The sequence below is a fragment of the Sorex araneus genome, chromosome 1, assembly GCF_027595985.1.
Source record: "Sorex araneus isolate mSorAra2 chromosome 1, mSorAra2.pri, whole genome shotgun sequence".
Classification (NCBI taxonomy): Eukaryota; Metazoa; Chordata; class Mammalia; order Eulipotyphla; family Soricidae; genus Sorex; species Sorex araneus.
The window spans coordinates 53,408,491-53,429,964 of NC_073302.1; the positions used below are offsets into that span (position 1 = coordinate 53,408,491).

Here is a 21,474-nt window from a genome sequence, read left to right on the forward strand (position 1 = left end):
TTTAAATGTAAGAGTACTGCTATTTATTCAGCCATTCAGCTGATTGAATTGGGCATGAACTCCACATTACTTTTTTAAAAATATTTTTTAAAAAAATTTTAACTGAATATTCATGAGATAGACTATTACAAAGCTGTTCATAAATGGGTTTCAGTCATACAATGATCCAGCACCCATCCCTCCCCCAGTGTACATTTCCCACCACCAATGTCCCCTGTTGTCCTACCACCATCCCCCAACGCCCCACCCCCACCCCCAGCCTCCCTCTATGGGAGGCACTTTCCTTCTTTTAAGCACTTTCTAAAGTCATGGTTTTCACTCTGTGTCTTGCTTTTGGGGGCGGGCTGGGGGAAATGGGGCCACACCTGACAATATTCCAGGCTTAGGCTGGCTCTGCACTCAGGGGTCATTGCTGGTTGTGCTTAGACAACCATATGGGGCGCCAAAGACTGAACCTGGGTCAGCTGCTTGCAAGGCACTACTGTACTGTCTCTCCACCCTCTCCAATATTTTTATATCAAGTATTTGGTAAAGCCCATTTTATTCTTCTGAAGTAAAATGAACTTTATGGATTCTAAAACTTCCTTTGTGTGACCATCAAAAAACAAGGGCAGGGTGAGAGGTCAAAGGGATGAACCTATGATTTGCCTTCAGGAGCCCTGGGGTTGATCCCAGGCACCACATGGTCCCTGGGGCACTACTGGGAATGAGCCCTGGCAGAGTGGGAACAGCTCCTGAGCACAGTGAGGTGTGGCGCTGAAGCTAAAAGAGAAATAAATGAGATAAAAACATGTCCACAAACTTCCAGCCATTCCTTAGAGGGTAGAAACATCATCCCTGGCTATGAGTCACTGCTTTACAAGGGAAGACACTGTCCAGAAAAAGAAACTCAGACTCCAACCCCAGATCTGAGGTAGCTACCGGGTCGAAAGAGATGGGACTGTCACGGAGCACACTGGTGGTGGCTGCTGGTGAGTGAACATTGTACCCCTGAAACAAATAAGCAGTAACACTCTCGTAAACCGGTGTTCCCCCAACAGAGCCAAAGAGAGAGGGGTGGAGATGGCTTTGCACGCAGGAGGAGGTCTAGGTTCAAGTCCTGGCACTGCATGGCCTACCAAACACAGCCAGAAGCAACCTCCTAGAACAAAGCACGTAGTAACTCCTGAGCTAGCAGTGACCCCAAACCAAACCCAACTTGGGTGCTGGAGTGATAGCACAGCGGGTAGGGCATTTGCCTTGCACGTAGCCGACCCGGATTCGATTCCCAGCATCCCATATGGTCCCCTGAGCACTGCCAGGGGTAATTCCTGAGTGCAGAGCCAGGAGTGACCCCTGTGCATCGCTGGGTGTGACCTAAAAAGCAAAAAAAAAAAAAAAAAAAAAAACCCAAACCGAACCCAACAAAATGCCAAAGTTATCGTCAATTTTTAAAAATCAACTTAAAAATAATTAACTGCCTTAAAATATTCAGTAAGACCAAAATAGAACTCTGAGCAGCAGAAATAGCCCAGGGGTTAGGGTGCTCGCCTTACGTGCAGCAGACTCTGACTTGATACCCAGTATTACAGTGGTCTCCCCCAAGTCACTGAGCACAGGACCAGGAGAATGTGTGGCCCCCAAACAAAAAAAAAAAAAACACTAAAACACAATGTTCATAAAACCATTGCCCTGAGAGTTGGAGATCTAGCAAAGGTCTTCAACCACTGGTCCATGGAACAGTGTGGGTCTGCAGGTACAGAAAGGCTGGAAGCCACAGGTCGATCATCTTGCCTGTAACTGCCAGCCTGAGATCCTGGTCTACAGGATTTAAAAGGTTGAGGAACTTTTGAGCTACAGCATTTGATCTAGCACAGGGGCCCCCACCCCAATATTTTATTTTGATTTTTTTATTTTTTGGGGTCACACCAGTGATGCTCAGGGGTTACCCCTGGATCTGCACTCATGAATTGCTTCTGGGGGTGCTCAGCAGACCATATGGGATACCAAAGATTGAACCTGGGTCGGCTGCATGCAAAGCAAACACCCTACCCGCTGTACTATTGCTCCGGCCTCAACCCTAGTATTTTGTAAGTAACAAGGCCCAGAGAGTTCAGGATGCTGCCCCAAAGTCATCCTCCAAGTGGGAGAACAGGACAGACAGACTCTGGCCCATAGCTTTTGCTGATCAGGATTTTTAAAAACAACATAAACTATATAAAGTGAAGTGTCCTTCGAGTTTGTGGAGGCAAAAATCATAAAAATCATGAAGTAATAAATTATATAAGAGATGGATGCAATTAGCCTGTGATTTCCTACGACTCCATTAATAAATGAATACCACTAGCCTAGGATGTCCTAATTCTTGGCTTTTCCTCAAAACAAAAAATATTTGAAAATTACCAATAGCCACTCAATAGCTGAATGAACCCTGGGATATTCTAGTGGAGAAAAGAGAGCTTTTTTTCTCAAAACAACATTATTTCTAAGTACAGCGGGTAGGGTGTTTGCCTTGCACATGGCCGACCCAGGTTCGATTCCTCCGTCCCTCTTGGAGAGCCCGCCCGGCAAGCTACTGAGAGTATCCTGCTCACACAGCAGAGCCTGACAAGCTACCTGTGGCATATTCAACATGCCAAAAACAGTAACAAGTCTCACAATGAAGACATTACTGGTGCCCGCTTGAGCAAATCGATGAACAACAGGATGACAGTGCTATAGTGCTACTAACTTTAAAATTTCCTTGTTCTAACTATAGAATAATAGACTATAAGACTAACGCCCAAGAATAGTATAAAGCCCAAGAATAGTATAAATAAGTACCAGGAGGTTGTCTCCATGGCTTGGAGGCTGGTCTCTCATTCTGGGCAACTCAGAGAAGGGAACACCAAGTAAAATGTGATTGGAGGTCATGTGGGGGATGCGGGCCCAATATAGACTAGAGACTGAATACAATGGCCACTCAACACCTTTATTGCATACCACAACACCTAATCAGAAAGAGAGAACAAAAGGGAATACCCTGCCATAGTGGCAGTGTGGGGTGGGGGGAGACAGGACTGGGGAGGCGGGGGAGGGATGTTGGGTTTACTGGTGGTGGAGAATGGGCACTGGTGAAGGGATGGGTTATCAAACTTTGTAAGGAGAAACATGAGCACAAAAATGTATAAATCTGTAACTGTACCCTCACGTTGACTCACTAATTAAAAATAAACTATTAAATTAAAAAAAATTTCCTTGTTCTAGACATTCTTATCTTCAAGATATCTATCAAGATATCTATATTAGTCATTTATATTAACTGCTACCGGTTATAGAGTCCTTCTCTTCATTAGAGCCTGTGCTTTAGATTTCATATGATTTTATATGATTCTCCCATATATTTTAAACCCATGTGCCAAGATTCTTTTACATTCTCTACTTACTATGAAAAATACGTATCGAAGCCTTTTATTAAAAGCAGTGTATTTCTGGGCTGGAGAGATCACACAGCATGGAGTCAGAAGTAATCCCTGAGCATCACCAAGTGTGGCCCCCAAACCAAGTATTACTGCCAATAATAATAAATAATCATTTCAAATACAAAAAGCAGATTTCTATCCAAAGTCTTATCTGTTTCAATTTGCTTAGCTATTACCAATAGCCACTCAACAGCTTAATGGATCCTGGGATATTCAGGTGATGCAGAGAGCAAGAAGGCCGTTTTTCTGTGACTTCTCCAGAGATCTCACACTAGCACTACTAGCAAGCCAGAGAGTTCGGTGCTGCTCTGAGCATTGCCAACTCTGACCGAGGCCTGTGCTGCAGCCCTTTGAGGGATCTCCCCGGTCCTCTGAATATGCTTCCAGAATATTCAGCAAAGTTGCGAAAGAGCCATGCTAACTGGCTGGCAAGTTCAGGAAGCTAAAGGAGACAATCCCCAGTCTTCAGAAATCCTGATTTTGGTCTAAAATCTTTGGGCTAGCCTGCCACTTCCCCAGGAGAGCTGCCAATTGCATCCACGTTCAGGCCATAAAGCCCATAAACAATGGGGTTGGTCTTCTTGCTCTCCACATCACCCGAAAAATGACGACAGACAAGTCGAGCTAAAATCCTGTAACAGTGAGCTCCTTCTCCTACGACATGTACTTTATTTTCCCTTTTCCGCTATTTACCTAGATCTGCAGTGCCTATCTCCTCCTTTAATCTTCATGACCGTCTCTGACAAAGGACAAAAATCTCTGCAGGCCCTGGTAGTCTGGAGAGCAAACCTGGGCTTTTGCCACATTCTTGGGACTTAGATTAAGTGCATGATAGGGTCATCTCACAAGAACCCTGAGGAGATATCGTTATTGACTGAGTTTTACAGCCGAAAAAAATAGAAAAAGTGTCCCAGGCAGGAGACAGTACAGGGATTGCGGCTCTTGCCTTGTAGAGGGCTGATGCCAGGTGCATCCCTCATACCATACAGCTGCCCTGAGCACTGCCAGGAATAAGCCCTGAGCTGTGGCACCAAAACAAAACAAACCAAAAAAGGAGTCAAGACAAGTTTATATTATTGGAAAGGTAGAATTCCAACTCAGGTGGTCTCCCAAGCCAGGGGCATGCCTGTGAAGCTCAGCCCATAACCGGAGACAGTGGGGGTCAGGGTCCCTGCATTGTCCCAGAGAAACCCTACCATAGCTGGCAATGGATGGGAAATTTCTAAGTGGTCGCAGCCTCCTTCACTGCTTTTAGTGTGTCTATGAGTAAACTTGGGCAGAATGATAGCACAGTGGGTAGGGCGTTTGCCTGGCTAACCCGGGTTTGATTCCTCCGTCCCTCTTGGAAAGCCCGGCAAGCTACTGAGAGTATCCTGTCCACCCACATGGCAGAACCTGGCTAGCTACCCGTGGCGTATTCAATATGCCAAAAACAGTAACAAGAAGTCTCACAATGGAGACGTTACTGGTGCCTGCTCGAGCAAATCTATGAACAACGAGAAGACAGTGCTACAGTGTTACTATGAGTAAACTTGGCATGATTTGTGACTACAGCCATTGTCTCCACCTTCTTCTCTGCCACTCATGACAACAGCCCCTCATTCTCACCTTCAGAAAAGAGGAAAAACGGTGTACTCCGTTCTGGAATCACCTCCACCCCAACTTGGGATGCAAACTTTCTCTTCCTTTACCTTGTGAGACTCTCTCTGCTTATGTGTCTTAAATAAAATGTTATCGCATTTTATTTGGTTTTTGGTTTGTTTTTTTTTTTTTTTTTGCTTTTTGGGTCACACCCGGCAATGCACAGGAGTCACTCCTGGCTCATGCACTCAGAAATTATCCCTGGTGGTGCTCAGGGGACCATATGGGATGCTGGGATTCGAACCCGGGTCGGCCGCGTGCAAGGCAAACGCCCTACCCGCTGTGCTATCACTCCGCTCCTGTTATCGCATTTTAAAAAAACAAAGAAATGAGAAAATATTTTTCTCTCATAAGCATGTCAAAAACTGTCACTGGTTTCACAGCACAGAGCCATGAGTAGCCCCTGAATACTAATGGTGTGATCCAAAAATCCCCTGCAAACAAAAACTGCCACTGGGAATTTCAACCCAGAACCCCGGAGTACCACAAACAAACCAAACTTTCATTCCCATTTCCTCAGATTCTTTCTCCAATCCCAGGATTTGAAAGATCACAACTAAGGGGCAGAGTGACTCCTAACACACGCCAGACTTAGGAAAAGGATGGAGCGAATTGGTGAGCACCTTCTGAGACAACAGAAAAGCCAAAGTGTCAATGGTTTGTTTCACTAACAGCTTCAAAACACCCCTGCCCACCAGTGACCTCCAGGCACTGCCAAGTGCCCTTCACTTCTGCCCCCAACCCCATCCCAGAAAAACCCACTCATTCTCCTCCAGCTGAACAAGGAAGCAAGACTAGCAGACAGGAAGTGGAAGTGGAAGGCAGTCTCAAGCAACCTGCCACGTGGTTATTACTATATGGATACTTAACATGGACATACGAGGATACAGTCGAGGAGAAAGCATCAGCAAGTTGATGATGGACCAACAGTAACTTCCTTTTCACTTCTACTGTGAACAGCTAATTCACACTTTCTTTGTCATAAATAACCTTCTTAAGAGTACTTGTATCCACGGGATGATACTCAGAGATAATGCCATTTCATTCAAATCCTGTTATGCAGGATGAAGTCTGTGTAGTTATCTGTTTAAAGTGTGGTTTCTCCCTGCCTCATTTAAAAACACATTTTTAGGGGTCAGAGGACATGCTTTGCATGCACTGGAGTCCTGGGTTTGAGCTCTAGGTTTGATAACTGGCACAAGTAGTCCCCTGAACACCACCGGGCCAACCTCTCAGTACCAAGCTTGAAGCAGTGTCCAGCACTGCCAGTGTGATTCCAAAACTATGTAAAAAATTATATTTTTAAGTCAATTAAAAATTGACACAGATAGCACAAATCACACATATTGAAGTGAATGGTACTTGTTCTTTTTCTACTAAACCTTTTTGTGAACAAAAATCTATTTTCATAAAGAGGTTAGGGAGTCAGAGAGATAGTATAATGGGTAGAGTACTTGCCTTTCATCTGGGTTCAAGTCCCAGCACCACATACGACCCTCCACTCCACAGCCCTGCCCAGAGTAATTCCTGAGCACAAAGCCAGGAGTGATCCCTGAGCACAGAGCTGGGAGTAAACCCTGAGCACTGAACAAACCAAACAAACCAAAAAAAGGTTAGTTCATTTGTTCTAAAATTAGGGTAGGGATGTGGCTCATGTGGTAGAACATGCCTTATAATCACCACCAGCAACGTGTGTGCAGCCCCTACAACTATAAAAAGAAAACAAAAATAAAACTGTAGTAGAAGATACACTCAGTTCTACAAAGTGCCTTTTTCTTAGTGGAGGGTGTTTTGGGCCATACCTAGAGCTACCCTATGTGGTTTTGGGGATTGTGGGCCACATGCTAGGCAAGCACTGGACACCTTTGCTGTCTCTCCAAATCTACAAGTTGACTTTTGAAACCAGTATTTTTCATGAATAGATGAATACTTTCATGAGTACTTCCGTGAATAGATAGTATCTATCTTTAGTAGCCTCTTGACTCCAGTGGCTGTTCAGAGCACAGGGACACTCTGTGTAAACTCTTCTCACTTTTCTGATAGAACTCTTCCCTAAACACACACTGCTTGATATAACCTGCAATTCTAAACTACTGATCCAGAGATAAAACTTGGTATCCTATATGAAGATGTTGTATGAAATATGTGGGTAGTGGGACTGGAGCAATAGCACAGCGGGTAGGGCATTTGCCTTGCACACAGCTGACCTGGGTTCGATTCCCAGCATCCCATATGGTCCCCTGAGCACCACCAGGGGTAACTACTGAGTGCAGAGCCAGGAGTAACCCCTGTGCATTGCCGGGTGTGACCCAAAAACAAACAAACAAACAAAAAAAGAAATATGTGGGTAGTATGTTTAGAGAACATTCCTTATCTTTATGAAGCTGAGGATACTCCTTTGTTTGATTGTTTGTTTTGGGGGCCACACCTGGAGATGCTCAGGAGCTACTCCTGGCTCTGCACTCAAGAATTACTCCTGACAGTGCTCAGGGGACCACATGGGGTGCTGGAGATCAAACCCAGGTTGGCCACGTACAAGGCAAGTGCCGTACCAACTATACTATCACTTGGGTCCTATTTTTGTTTTGTTTTGTTTCATGTGAACAAACTTCAGAAAACCCCTCAATAAAGGCTTTCCCTGATCAAACTCTAAATCAGCACTCAAGTCATCTCTATCCACTTGTGGTGCTAGGGCTTACTGTGACTCTGAATTCAGCGATCACTCCTGGAAGTGCTCAGGGAACCATATGCAGTGCTGAGGATTGAACTGGGTTAAGCCATGTGCAAAGCAAGTGCCTTTAATCCCTGTGTTATCTCTTTTATTTATACTATCATTTATGTTATCATTTTGTTATCATTTATGTTATCATCTTATTTATACTATCATGCCACAAATAATCAGCAGCTATTTTAAACAATTACATTATAAGCTCATCACTAGGCTGAGCTCTATTGTATATTATTTTTCTTAATGTAATCCTCACTATTAAACATGTTAAACCTCATGGCACATGCAAAAATGTGTAATCCAAGCTTACCTGTCATTCCGAAAAATCTTTGGAAGATACCTTCTAGGAAACCACATGGCCAAGGCGCACATCAAAACCCAGAGGATAGCAAGTTCATCAAGCATCTGACCCAGGAAACTAAGGGTTGCATGGAAGTAGACGGATCCAATTCCTAGAACCAATGACAATCAACAAAAAAAAGGTCATCACAGAAGAGACTCACAAATTTAACATACTGTGAAAGAATAGTCCTTTGCCAATAACTGTCTCAATTACCAGATAGCCTTTTCTCTCTGAAAAACAAACCTGAAGGAAGAAATTTATACCACCTCTGCATGTTAACTTCAAGTTGATAAAGAGGATTCAAGTAGGGCCCAAATATTAGGCCAGTGATGTTATTAAATTCAGTAAAACATACAAACATACTCTGTCTTCTTCCACTGCACCCTCAGGGGAAAAGGTAGTAAATAAAAGTCACCATTCTCTCACGGTTGAGAATTCCCAGCCTAGTTATAGAAGGAAATGTAAATTATACAAGTATTTCCCAGAACAGTATAGGTTTAAACATCTGGAATTTTTTAAATTAATTTATTTTTTTTTAACCTTTTGGGATTGGGGGCCACACCTGGCAGTGTTCCAGATTTACTCCCGGGCCTGTGCTCAGAGATCATCCTTGAGGTACTTGGGGGACCATACATTTAAATCCAGAGAGGCAGCACAAAAGGCCTTACCTGCTGCACCATCCCTCCAGCCCCAAATATGAAGGGTTTTTTTGGGGGGGATGGGCTACACTGGGAATATTCAAGGGTTACTTCTGGCTCTACACTCAGGAATCCCTCCTGGTAGGCTCAGGGGACCGTATGAGATGGTGAGGATCAAACCCAGGTTGGCTATAAGCCCTCTTTCCACTGTGCTATCTCTCTGGCCTCAAACATAGTTTGTTTGTTTTTTTTTTATTTCTTATTCCATTAGAAATCACAGCTTCAGGCTGCAGCAATAAGACAGCAAGTAGGGAACTTGCCTTGCACTCAGCCAGCCCAGGTTTGGTCCCCAGCACCCCTACTGACCCCTGGAGCCTTGCCAGGAGTGATCCTGGAGCACGGAGCCAGGAGTAAGCCCTGAGCACCACTGGGTGTGGCCCAGGAACAAACAAAATATAAATAAATCACAGTCTCATCAGAGTTCAATAGCTCACAAGATTTTCTTCAGAAGTTCTGAGAAAATCGCATTGGCAGGACCTCAATAGCTATTACATAAATGGACTCTCACGGGCAGTTCATGATCGGCACAGCCAATCTTAGGAACAAGCCTAGACGCACAAGAACTCTTCCTGTGACATCTCACACGCAAAATAAGAGTTTGCTCAGACATCAGAATGACTTTGGTTTACAAAACATACTGTTCAAAGGGAACAGGAAGAGTGCAGAATTCCATTTCCTCCCTTTCAAAGCGTGCTCACAAACAAATCCACTTACCCACTACAACTAAAAGGGCCCATATTAGGTAGATTCCACTGTTGAAGCACGTTGCGTACTGACGAAACAAACACATGCAGATGGGCGGTAAAATGAAAAACAAGACGTTGCTGATCTGGGGGAAGAAATGCAAAACAAAAAGATGAGTATTAAAGAAAAGGGAAAAAAAAATAAAGCAGCTTATTCTGAGTTCTGCCCTTTGCACAAAGGAATAAATAGGGCCATAGACTGTCAGGAAGTGCTTATACTTCCTTACACTGAAGCTACACAGCCAAGGAAATTTAAACCTCCCTAAGGAATCATTTAAAGGGTCCCTTCCCACCTCTTTGATGATAAAAACCACTACATTCTATTTAAGTTATCCAGGTACTTCTCTTGATTCAAAGAACCCACGGCTTTTACACTATCTCTGCACAAATTATGAAGTATTGTCAGTTACTTGCATAAATATATATATATATATATAGCATATATATTTTGCCTTTTGGGTCACACACAGCGATGGACATGGGTCATTCCTAGCTTTGCACTCAGAAATTACCCCTGGCGGTGCTCAGGGGACCATATGGGATGCTGGGAATTGAAACCTGGTCGGCCACATGCAAGGCAAAAACACCCTTCCCGCTGTGCTATTGCTCCAGCCCCTTGCATGAATATTTTTCAAGATTAGATCTCCACTGAACAATGGTCATTTCAACATCTAAAACCTTTTAACCAGCAAAGAGAGTTTTTACTTTTGGGTCCACTAAAGGGGAGCTTAGTTATCCCCAGTCACCCTTTCTCAGCTTTCTCACCCTAATAAAACCTACTTTTTGGTAAAGGTTAAATTTACAAGCTTCTTATCAGCTTTAAAATGATATCATTTGGGGAAAGGAGACATCCCAAAGGGCTGAAGTGTGTGATATACACGCAGAAGGCTCAGGCTCAATCACTGGCACACACCCCCACACCCGGTCCCCTGAGTACTGAGCCGAGGGTACACTCTAAGCACCACTGGATTTGACATAAAAATAAACACAAAATGGTATTTTAGGGAACAGAGCAATAGTACAGCAAGTAGAGCATTTGCTTTGCATGCAGCCCACCCAGATTTGATCCCCAGCACCCTATATGGTTCCCCGGGCAACGCCAGGAGAAATTCCTGAGTGCAGAACAAGGAGTAACCCCTGAGCACCACCGGGTATGACCCAAAAGCCAAAAAAAGAAAAAAGCATTTTATCTGTCAGATCTTAATTTGTATTATTCTTTTTTTATATATATATTTTTTTATCTTTTTTTTTTCAATATTTCCAATTTAGTGTAGATTAACCCTGTTCATTATTTCATTATTTCTCCAGGGACTTTTGCCTTTATTTATTTTTTTTTAATTTTTTTTTTTTTTTTTTTTTTTTTTTTGCTTTTTGGGTCACACCCAGCGATGCTCAGGGGTTACTCCTGGCTTTGCACTCAGGAATTATTCCTGGCGGTGCTTGGGGGACCATATGGGATGCCGGGGATCGAACCTGGGTCGGCCGCATGCAAGGCAAACGCCCTACCCGCTGTGCTATCGCTCCGGCCCCGGACTTTTGCCTTTAAAAGACATATATCTTATATAATATAATACATTCAAAATACTGCCATTTCTGGAAAAGCTAAATAGTACAGCAGATAAGGTTCTTGCCTTGCATGCAGGCAACCCAGGTTCGATCATCCTTGCACCCTATATGGTCCCCAAGCACTACCAGGAGTGATTCCTGAGAGCAGAGCCAGAAGAAACCCCTGAGCATCACTGGGTATGCCTCCAAAACAACAACAACAAAATTAATATATATTTATTTATATGTATTTATATATACAACCATTTAAATATGTAAGCACCACTTTAAATATCACAAAAGAGATATTTACATTCTTTTTTCATACTTTGAAGGCTAGTGTGAATGTCACACTCACGGCTTGTTTCCATATGGGCCTCCAGATTTCACAACCTCAATGGCCATGTGGCTACCACACTGGATAGTATAACTATAGATTCTCACCTGTAATTTTAAAATTTGCTTTTGCTCTTATTTTTGGTTTTTGAGGCCTGCCAAGGATTGCTCAGAGGTCCCTGTGGCCACCCCCAGCTATTCATGGCCAAACAGGCCAGTGGTACAATGTGAAGGTGTGAGGACACAGGGTTGCTCAGGGGTCCCAGGGTTGCACCCAGTGATGTGCCAGGTGTGGTGTCAGAGATAAAGCCCGATTGGGTATGTACCAGACATGCATCCTAACCACTGGACTATCACCTGGTTTCTATCTTGGTTTTTAAGAATGTCAAAGCCAGCCAGCTTTCCACACCTCCCCCCCCCCCCGAATATTTTGTAATTGATGTAAAACCTGTACTACATAAAATGAACCTCTTTAAAGTGTACAATTCAGTTCCAGGAATGTGACTCAGCAATATAACACGTGCCTTGCATAGGTGAGGCTCCAATACTGCAAATATCAACGATAATAATAAAACATACCCTTCAGTAGCAGTTAATGCATTCATAGTGTGCAATCACTATCTTTATCTAGCTTTAACACTCTGTCATCACCCCAGAAAGATTTTCTACATCCACTCTTCAGTCTATAACTGAATCATCTCTGATGTTGGACCTACATGACCAACTCTCACTTACTAGAAGCCAGTGAGGAGGAATCAGAACAAGGGCTAGTCACAGTATTAGCAAATGAGTATTGATCACAGCCTTTAACTCTCCATAGGATCATGCAGAGAAACAGAAATCTCTTAGAAAAGAGACGGGAATCTTTAAGAGCTCAAATGAGAGAATTTAAGATGGGTCATCCACTGCTTAGCTAGCACAGGGATAGAGTTGAGAGCCCAGAAAGGCTACCACGCTGGCCAAGGTCAGAAAGGTAATCAGCCCTAGAGTCTGACCAGTAGCCTCCAACCAACTGCCTTACGTCGCTTCCGCTGCCCCATGCTGATTTTCACCTCCCTGGTTCCAACCACATTCCAATTTCTTTGGCTCAAATGAGATCAATTAAGTATCCAAAGATTCTGAATTGCATCACATGCGATTTAAGTGTTGCTCCACAGTCTGCTAAATGTATTAGCAGAAGAAAGAAAAGGAGGTGACAAGGAAGGTGAACGTTTGAATGGTTAGATTAAAGGTAACTTTTAAAACCTGATCTTTCAGGACAAGGGATAAAAATTCAGCCTACCATGAGTGAGACCCTTTTGTTCTATCCCCTACGGGGAACCGGAAAGTTAAAAAAAAAAAAAAAGGAAAAGACACCTGATCTTTCTTGTCTCATACATATGAGTGCTTCTTCCCTTTAGAAAAGATACATTATAAAGCTCAAGTCTCCTCTGAACCCTCAGCAGAATGAGTCAGAAGAAAAGACTTCACATTTATGTGAATGTATATTTATATATTGTAACATTCTCATTCTACAACTTCCTTTTCTCACTCAACACTCCTGCAAGTCTTTTCAATGTTCAGTGTAGTTTATTTATCTCATTTGCTCAAGAACTACCCTCGTGGTTAACAATGTAGTCATTCTCCAGGGGAAAAAACACCAATTAACAGCCCTCACTGTAGTTCTGAGAAATATAACAAATTCAATTTTTTACCCTGGTTTGTGGAGACATTACTGGTGCCTGCTCGAGCAAATCCATGAACAATGGGATGACAGTGCTACCCTGGTTTGTACTCACTTCAAGTCCCCTTGATCTCCTTGCTCAGTGAAGTGCACCTAAATCTCTATTGCCAAGTTTGACCCCAAATGGCTCTACAGATGTGTGTTACAACTAGCAACACACATTTTAGTCACGTATAACTGTACTTAAACACTACTCACAAAGGTAAGAAGCTGCTTATTATACGTTCAGTAAAATTATGATGCTTTAAACATTTTGGGGTATTTTTCGGGGGACCTCCTTGGTGGTTTATTTCAGCTCTGTACTCAGGGATGACTCTTAGCAGTGATCAGGGGACCACATTCAGTGCTCTAGACTGAACATGGGTTTGCCACATGGAAGGCAAGTGCCCTGCCGGCTGCACTATCTCTCCAGCTACACTTCAAACATTTCAAATGCACAAAACAGGGAATTCAATTTAGAAGCACCATTAGAACTTTAGCTCCCAAATAACACTAAAATCATAATATTGTCCTCACAGCCCATCTGCCTCCTCTGCCTGCTGACCTCCACCATGTCTTTTAAAGACATCATTCTTAGAAAAGAAAATATCAAAATAGAGGGAGACATTTCCAAGACAAAAAGAGGAAGGAACTCCAAAGAAACAAAGAAGAGCAAATGAGTTGTGATTTAAAGATAGAGCCAATGGCTTCATCTCTACTAAAAGAAGAAAAAAGAAGAAAAATATAAATAAAGAAGCTTCCCTTCAAAATTGTATAGGCCACTAAAGTTGAAAAATAGTTCAGACTTTTTTTTTTAATCCATTGTTGGAGAGAGTGGAGGGAATAAATAAATAAAGTCTATTGTTAGATTGTCCTTCGGAGAACTGGTTTGTTTAATGCTTGCCAAGCTTCTTTGTTAATTAAAAGGAAACCACAATTGTAAATATATTGATTAATTACTTAGAAAGTTCCTCATTCTATGAATTCTTGGGTACATCAGTGCCAAAATCATCTCACGAACACAATGCAATCTCATCCTGATGCATGTGAACATGCACTTTCCCAGGCTCAGGGTAAACACTGACCCAGCAATGGGGGCTATCCTTTCCTGGATTTGCCCTTGCTAAGCAGATTGTGTCCCTAATTCTACACTGCGGATTCCTGGTGATCCAACCCATTGCTTCCCTCTGCCTCTGGGACTACCAGAGATTTGGCTTGTCTGGTACTGAGGGATTTTTCTGTTTTGAAATCACGAATGTTCTGGGCAAACCAAGATGAGCTGGTCACCGTCCTCAAAAGACTTCTTGCAAATTCTCCCCACCCTGCCCCAGCCCACTCCTACTGGGGAACGGAAAATAAACTTAACCACCGGCAGCAAGTGAAGCTGAAACTTTAGTTAGTATGTTCACCCCTGCAGAGCGCTACGAAGCACACCCCCAGCTTCTGGTCCACACATCTGCTAGGGCCCTTCACCCTCAAATGACTGTCTACACCTGCGGGCCTGTTCTCAACATCTTGTTCAACAGCTGAGGTATGACACCTCCTTTATGTGCATCTGTGGTGAGCAGAGATCTGGGTTTTCTCTCAAGAACTATCTTGGTCATTAAAAAAAAAAAATGTACCACGAGTGTGTGTGGAGTGCAGCCAGAGTTCAGCACCAAGGGGACAGTCCAGACTGAACTGTGGCCTCAACCGAGCCAGAAACGTGGGCCTCACATCTCTCAAGAGCTCAGAGGCATTACAGAAATAAAAGGTCCAGGATGAATGAGCTCAAGGGACATCCCTCAAAGTGACAAGCACCCAATTCATGCCAAGGGCCAGGGTACTATCTTAGCAAATCTGGGGGGGGGGGGGGCGGGGGGAAGGGGAGAGAAAGAGAGAGAGAGAGAGAGAGATTCTACATAACAATCACATATTCACACTGGCACTTAAACCGGGATTTCTGGTTTCCTAAGGGCAGTGAAAAGTCAAAGAAATAACCACGAAAAGTCTTACAATCGGGACCAGAATCCCCAACCGTGGGCACGGAGAAAACGTGGAGCATTTCCTTCCCAGAAGCCACTTTCCCTCTACAAAGGCTTACAGGATTCTGCAAGCCGGGAAGTTTCCACTGGCCCTAATCTTGGGATCCGGGCAAGTGCAGAAAACATTCTCATAATCACTCCCCAGCTCCCTTTTCACCTCCTGTACGCGCTGACAGGAGCCAGAGGGAGCACCCCTCTGGCGGGACTGGATTTGCAGCGGGCATTACATTGGTTGCTTAAAAGGGGTGGGGGGGAAGAGAATAATTGGTGTCTATTAACTTGATTCTGGCATAAGTAATTGCACCAAAGATTTTACTAATTCATGGAAGTGGGCCAGATCCGTTTGGGGCAAGTGAGTTCAGTTCCTGGTAAGGTGGGTGTGGGTGTGAGGGTCGTCTCTCTATTTACCAATAATCCAGGAGCAGGTGATTCAGGACAAGAACAAAACAAAACAAACAACAACAAAAACGACAAACAAACTGCACAATGCGACCCAAGTGCGTCACGCCGAAGGAGGAAAGCTGTCCAGCCCGACTGACCCTCGACGAACCCTACCCGGAGAGAACAGGCTGACGGGGGTCACATGTTCCGGTGGGGACCAAACAAGACAAAGGGGTCATCCGAAGGCAATGCCAAGCGGGGGAGAAGGAGCCCAGCTGTCAGGGACAGGTAGGCACAAGGGACAGACAGATGGAAGGGCCGGTCGCCGCGCACAGGGGGTGGCGGCGGAGATCCACGCCGGGTGCGTCCCCACCCCGGGAAAGAACGCGCCCCGCTCCCGGACCCGAGCGGAACTCGACACCCCCCACCCCCCACGCTGTCCGGCTTCCAGGCTCGGGGACAGCCCCGCGCCCCTCCCCGCACCGTGTTGTAGAACTCGGCGATGGCAGGCACGATGGTGTAGTTGTCCTCGCACCAGTCCACCTCCGAGCTGCCGGCGCGCAGTTGGTCCCACCAGTGCGGGGCGCTCATGGCCGCTCGGGGGCATTGGAGCTGCAGCTCCGAAGCCCGGGGAGAAGCCCGAGCGGCGGCTTTAAACTTGGGAGGCCCCCCCGCAGCCTCCCGGATGTGGCGCCTCCCCCCCCGCCGCCCGCCCCGCGGCGCTGCGCTCGGCCAGTGGCACGCCGCCACTCGCCCGCGGACCCCGCCCTCGGCTCCGCCCCGGGCCCGGGCCCGCCCCCTCGCCCCCGCCCCCGCCGCGAGCCGGCCACGCCCAGCCCTGGTATCCCCAGAGCCTCTCCTCGCTCCCGCCGGCTCCGCTCACCTGGGTTTCCTGCAGGTGGCACGAGCCTTTCGGATCCTCTCTGCGCGTGCCCCCCACCCCGAATCCTGGCCCAGAGTCCCGAGTAGCCTCGGCTGCTCACCACCATCACCACCACCACCACCACCCACTCTCGCCGGTGCAAAAAGATGCCCGAGCCCAGCCGCAAAGATGAAAACTACAAATAACGCCGATCTCACGTTATTAAGGCATCGTGGAGAACGTGCATGAATGTCCTTGGCCACATAAGGTGCGCCCAGAAGGGAAAAAGAAAAAAAGAGGGAAAAAAAAACTCTGTTCTCCCCAATTTTTGTCCGTTGTAGGACTGCAAAGAACTTGTGGGTCAGCACACCTGACTCGCGCGCGGCCCCCACCTCTCACTCGCCAGAGATAATCCAGAGATAAGCACTGCGATTTGGAAGACGTTTCCCGACACCCCTGGGTTCCAGAGTTAGGCTTTAAAATCTAATGTTTAAGAACTTGATTCTATGGGCAGGGGAGATAGCATAGAGGTAAAAAGGTAAAGGTGCTTCGTTTATTCGCAATTGACCCGTGTTAAATACCCAGCACCGAGTATGGTCCGCTGAGCCCCCACCAGGAATGATAGCTGAGCGCAGGCAAGTCCTGAGAACGACCTGGGTGTGGCCCCAACACAAAGCAAAACAAAAAAGACACAAGATCGAGCCTAAGACATCCCAACCGGCAGAGAATGTGGCTGGCAGCCTCCAGGACATTGAATGAGTAAAAAAGAATGACACACAGCTGACTGACCGCTGCACTTTTCAGCCTTCCTGATAACAAAACAGGTGAACACATAATTGCATATGTATTTTATTCTTTATTTACATTAAAGTTAAAAAAATATTAATAAAATGCCCTTACAGAACTGTACTGTAAAGTTTATAAGAAAATGTTCAGTTTATAAGAAAATTCACCTATGATGGGTCCTACAGGTCAAGGCGTACAGTTCAGGATCATAACATTATGTACCGGGTACCATCTGAAGAGTTTCCTTGCCAGGTCTCCTCAGGTCTCCATCAGCTGAAGCTACAAACCCCAGGAATCCAGTCCGCTCAGCTGGGGCCACACCCTGTTCTGTCTTTCAACTTTGTCCCAACTTGGAACCGTCCTCCACATTTTGGAAAGCCAGGTCTACTTCTGCCTGGTAGTCAGGGGCAGAATTACTCAGAAGTGCAGTGTGCCTAGCATGAGTGGAAGAGGAACAGTATTTCTCAGTCACGGTATCCTAGTACTACACTAACTGTCCAACAAGGTTGTCCACATTGTCAGAATTTTATTCCTTTCAGTATTTTCAGCAGAAATACAGTCATATTCATCAACCCTAATATGTGATCACCCCTTTCCAAGGAATCCACAAGTCTCTTAAAAGGATGATATTAACTGCTCATTGTTCTCATACTTTCACCAGTGTATAGTGGATTCTTTAGGTTATGTGATCTCTGGGGATTTTTTTCCAGAAAATAAAAAAAAGTGGGGATTGAACTCAGGCCTTTGTACAAGCTCAAAATGTGCTCTACCACTTGAACTGCCCCCCTGTGTTTCTACATTCTTTGGCATCGAAGGTCTCTGCTTCAGGGCCAGAGAACTGACTCAAAGGGTTAGAGCTCGTGTTTTGCATGCAGATACAATCCCCAGCATCCCATAATCCCCCAGAGTACTCAAGGAGTGGTCCCAAAAAAGCAAAAACTCTCTACTTAAATCTTTTTTTTTCTTTCTTGGGTCACACCCAGTGATGCACAAAGGTTATTTCTGGCTCATGCACTCAAGAATTACTCCTGGCGGTGCTCAGGAGACCATATGGGATGCTAGTAATCGAACCCAGGTTGACCGTGTGCAAGGCAAATGCCCTACCCATTGTGCTATCACTCCAGCCCCTACTTAAATCTTTTATATGACCAATAATTTATATTACCACACAAACAAAAATTACTTAGGGTCCTCAATGATGTTTAAGTGGATAGAAGGAATCATCAGACTAGAAAAGTTGATAGCTATTAAAAAAATAGTCTCAGTTGGGCCAGGGTGAAGAGTATTTGCTTAACACATGGCTGGCCCAGGTTCAATCCCTAGCACCACATATGGTCCCCCAAGCACCACCAGGAGTGATCCCGAGCAGGAATAAGTCAGGAATAAGCTCTAAGCATTTCTGGGTATGCCCCCACCCCCAGGTTCAATCCCTAGCACCACATATGGTCCCCCAAGCACCACCAGGAGTGATCCGAGCAGGAATAAGTCAGGAATAAGCTCTAAGCATTTCTGGGTATGCCCCCCCCCAAAAAAAAAGAAAAACCAAAAAAACAGAAAAGATGGTCTTGGGTCCAGAGTGATAGTACAGTGGGTAAAGCACTTGCCTTTGTCTGTTTTGATCCCCAGCATTCCATATGGTTCCTAGAATCCTGCCAGGAGTGATCCCACAGCACAAAGTCAGGAGTAAGCCCTGAGCACCACTGGGTGTGGCCCAAAAACAAGAAAAATGCTCTCAATAAAACTAGTTGAACTTTTCTGTTTTTAACCACTGAGAATTTTACAAGCTTATCAAATGAGTGCTTTTAGACTTAGACACAAGAGGTCAGCAATCAGGAGCACACATGTTGTGCATGTGCAGAGACCTGAGTTCAAACCCCGCCAGATGCCCCAATCATCGACAGTTGTAAGATTGGAAGGCCCCAGCACCAAACTGTTTAGCCAGTTCACTGAGTATCATTATCAAAGTGTCCTTGGAACCCTCTGAGCACTGTTTGGGAGGCCAAAATATAAAATTTTAAATTAAATTTATAAAATGTAATAAATAAAAACACGTTGTTATATCATCCTTGCAAATGAAAAGGGGAAAATGGGGAGATAGTATAGGGGTTAAAGTGCTGCTTTGCAAATGGCTAACTTTGGTTGATCCAGACACTGATCCCCAGAGCACCACCAGGAGTAAGCCTGAACACTTCTGAGTGTGGCCCAACCCCCTCACCCCTATCTCAAAAGGAAAATATAAAAAATGCATAAGAAATGCCTATCATCTCTTCACACTCAGATTTTTCTCTTCTTCTGAATCATGTTTCAGGCACCTAGTCATTGGTATCCTCCTATCCCTGATCCCAACACACTGGTGACGCAGCATTTCCTAAGAGTATCCCACTACCATTTGCTTTTTGCTTCCAAGGCACTGTCTCCTTCCTCTTGCACACAGTTCCATTGCAAGTATTTTCCGGATGTTATCTGAAAGTGTCAATGGAAGGTTTTTAGACAAGCAGCCCGCCTTTCTTTTCCAGTTGGTCTTGGATATGATTTGTTGACAGAAGCCAATGGAGATTACAGTTGCCAAGTCATTCTTCCAGAAATAACCACCAAGTTTGTGCATGTTCAGAGCATGACAAAACAACTCTCCAGCATGAGACCAATAGCAATGATAAAATATCACCCATTGTAAGATGAAACTGGACTTAAGAGATATTATAATGCAACAAAACAGTGTTGAGTCTTAGCATCAGTAAAAGACGGAACTCACTGCATCTAATTCATTCTTCTTATCTACGAAGGGAATGGTGGGGCACTGCTTAAGCTGAGGCCTTGGGTGAGTAGCTTAAAAAGCACAAACTCCAGCCCTCTAAAGACATAGTAGTAGTATTCTTGTGTTCGAATATAACTTATATTTGAAAAAATACAAGCATAACTGTGTTCAAATATCCCTGGTTTTTAAAAATACTAAACCTTTATATTTTGTTTAATTTACATTAAACTTTATATTAATTTAATTTACAGTGTTATAACATTGTTTCAGGTATGCATCGTTGAACATCAACATGTGTATACTATATTGATGCTAGAAATCCAATTTCAACCTTCACCACACAGTGTACCCTTTCTCCTTTCCTTCTGATAGCCACTAATTGCTCTAACGGGCCAAATGTTTTTTTAGTGTGTGTCTGTGTCTGTGTGTGTGCTTCATTTGGTCCATCTGTTTGTTTCTCTACTTAACACAGGTAAGTGAAATCTTATACGTGTTTGTCATTTCTGATATTCCATCCATTCTCCCCATTGTTAACAATATTAAATTAATATAATTATTTAACATTGGGATCTATCATAGGCAATTAATTGCAGAACTGGTTTCTTTTAGTTTGTTTTTGTTTGGGGGCCTCACCCAGCAGTGCTCAGGGCCTCTTTCTGGCTCTGTGCTCAGGAGTGGCTCTGACCATGCTTAAGGGACCATCTGTGGAGCTAGGAATCAAATTATGATTGGCCATATACAAGGCAAGGGTCTTAACTACTAGGCTATTTCTCTGACCCCCAAAGTGGTCTATATCAGAAGCATGATGGCTCAAAAACCTTGTTATCTGGTATGAACAGAGCTAAGAGGCCAGTGGATGAGTGAACATGGTGAGAGCAGACAGCAGCGCACTGTCGAATTCTAGTGATGAGTTGACACGTGCTGTTCTGGTCTAAATAGTCCTACAGATCCAAGAAAGAGCAAGTTTAGAGGGACCATTCTCATGGGAAATCAGGATGTCTATATTTTTTTTCCATAATTCACGGCTATATTTGTTTGACCTAAGTAAATATCTGATAACCAATATCCAGTTCAACTGGTTCCACGAGTGAAAATCAAGTTACAAAATATTGGGAGTGGGAGATGGAGGAAAGAAGGGAGGAGGGGGTGGCATGCACCTGTGTAAATGAAGCATAAAGTGCATGATCAACAATAAAAACTTTCCGTATTTTTCAATCAGTCGCATTTTTCCATGCAGACTTGTTTAAAACTTCTTATGTAAGCTGGTGATTCTCAAAGTGGAGGTCCCCAGAGAGGCAGTAGCAGCATCATCACCTAGGAATGTGTTAGAAATACACCTTCTCCATCCATCCCTCAGACTGTGGAATTAGAAGCCTGAGGAGGGGGTCCAGCCCAGGCAGCCAGAGCCTTTGTTGTAGCCTGAATGTGGAAGATGTGTCCAGATGCTCTGTACACATTGCTGTATGCTTTTCTTCTCTGAAAAGCCAAAT

The 21,474-nt window shown here is 44.5% G+C and overlaps 1 protein-coding gene across 1 annotated transcript in view; it reads right to left on the minus strand.

Annotated features, from left to right (window-relative positions):
- ACER2 (alkaline ceramidase 2) overlaps positions 1-16,219 on the minus strand; it is a 40,819-nt gene extending 24,600 nt beyond the window's left edge. The window contains exons 1-3 of the mRNA XM_004600175.2: positions 16,065-16,219; positions 9,565-9,679; positions 8,120-8,261 (exon numbers count right to left, since the gene is read on the minus strand). Of these exons, the coding sequence (XP_004600232.1) occupies positions 8,120-8,261; positions 9,565-9,679; positions 16,065-16,172 (365 nt within the window). The 5' untranslated portion in view covers positions 16,173-16,219. The remainder of the gene's footprint in view (positions 1-8,119; positions 8,262-9,564; positions 9,680-16,064) is intronic.
- Positions 16,220-21,474: the final 5,255 nt, after the last annotated feature.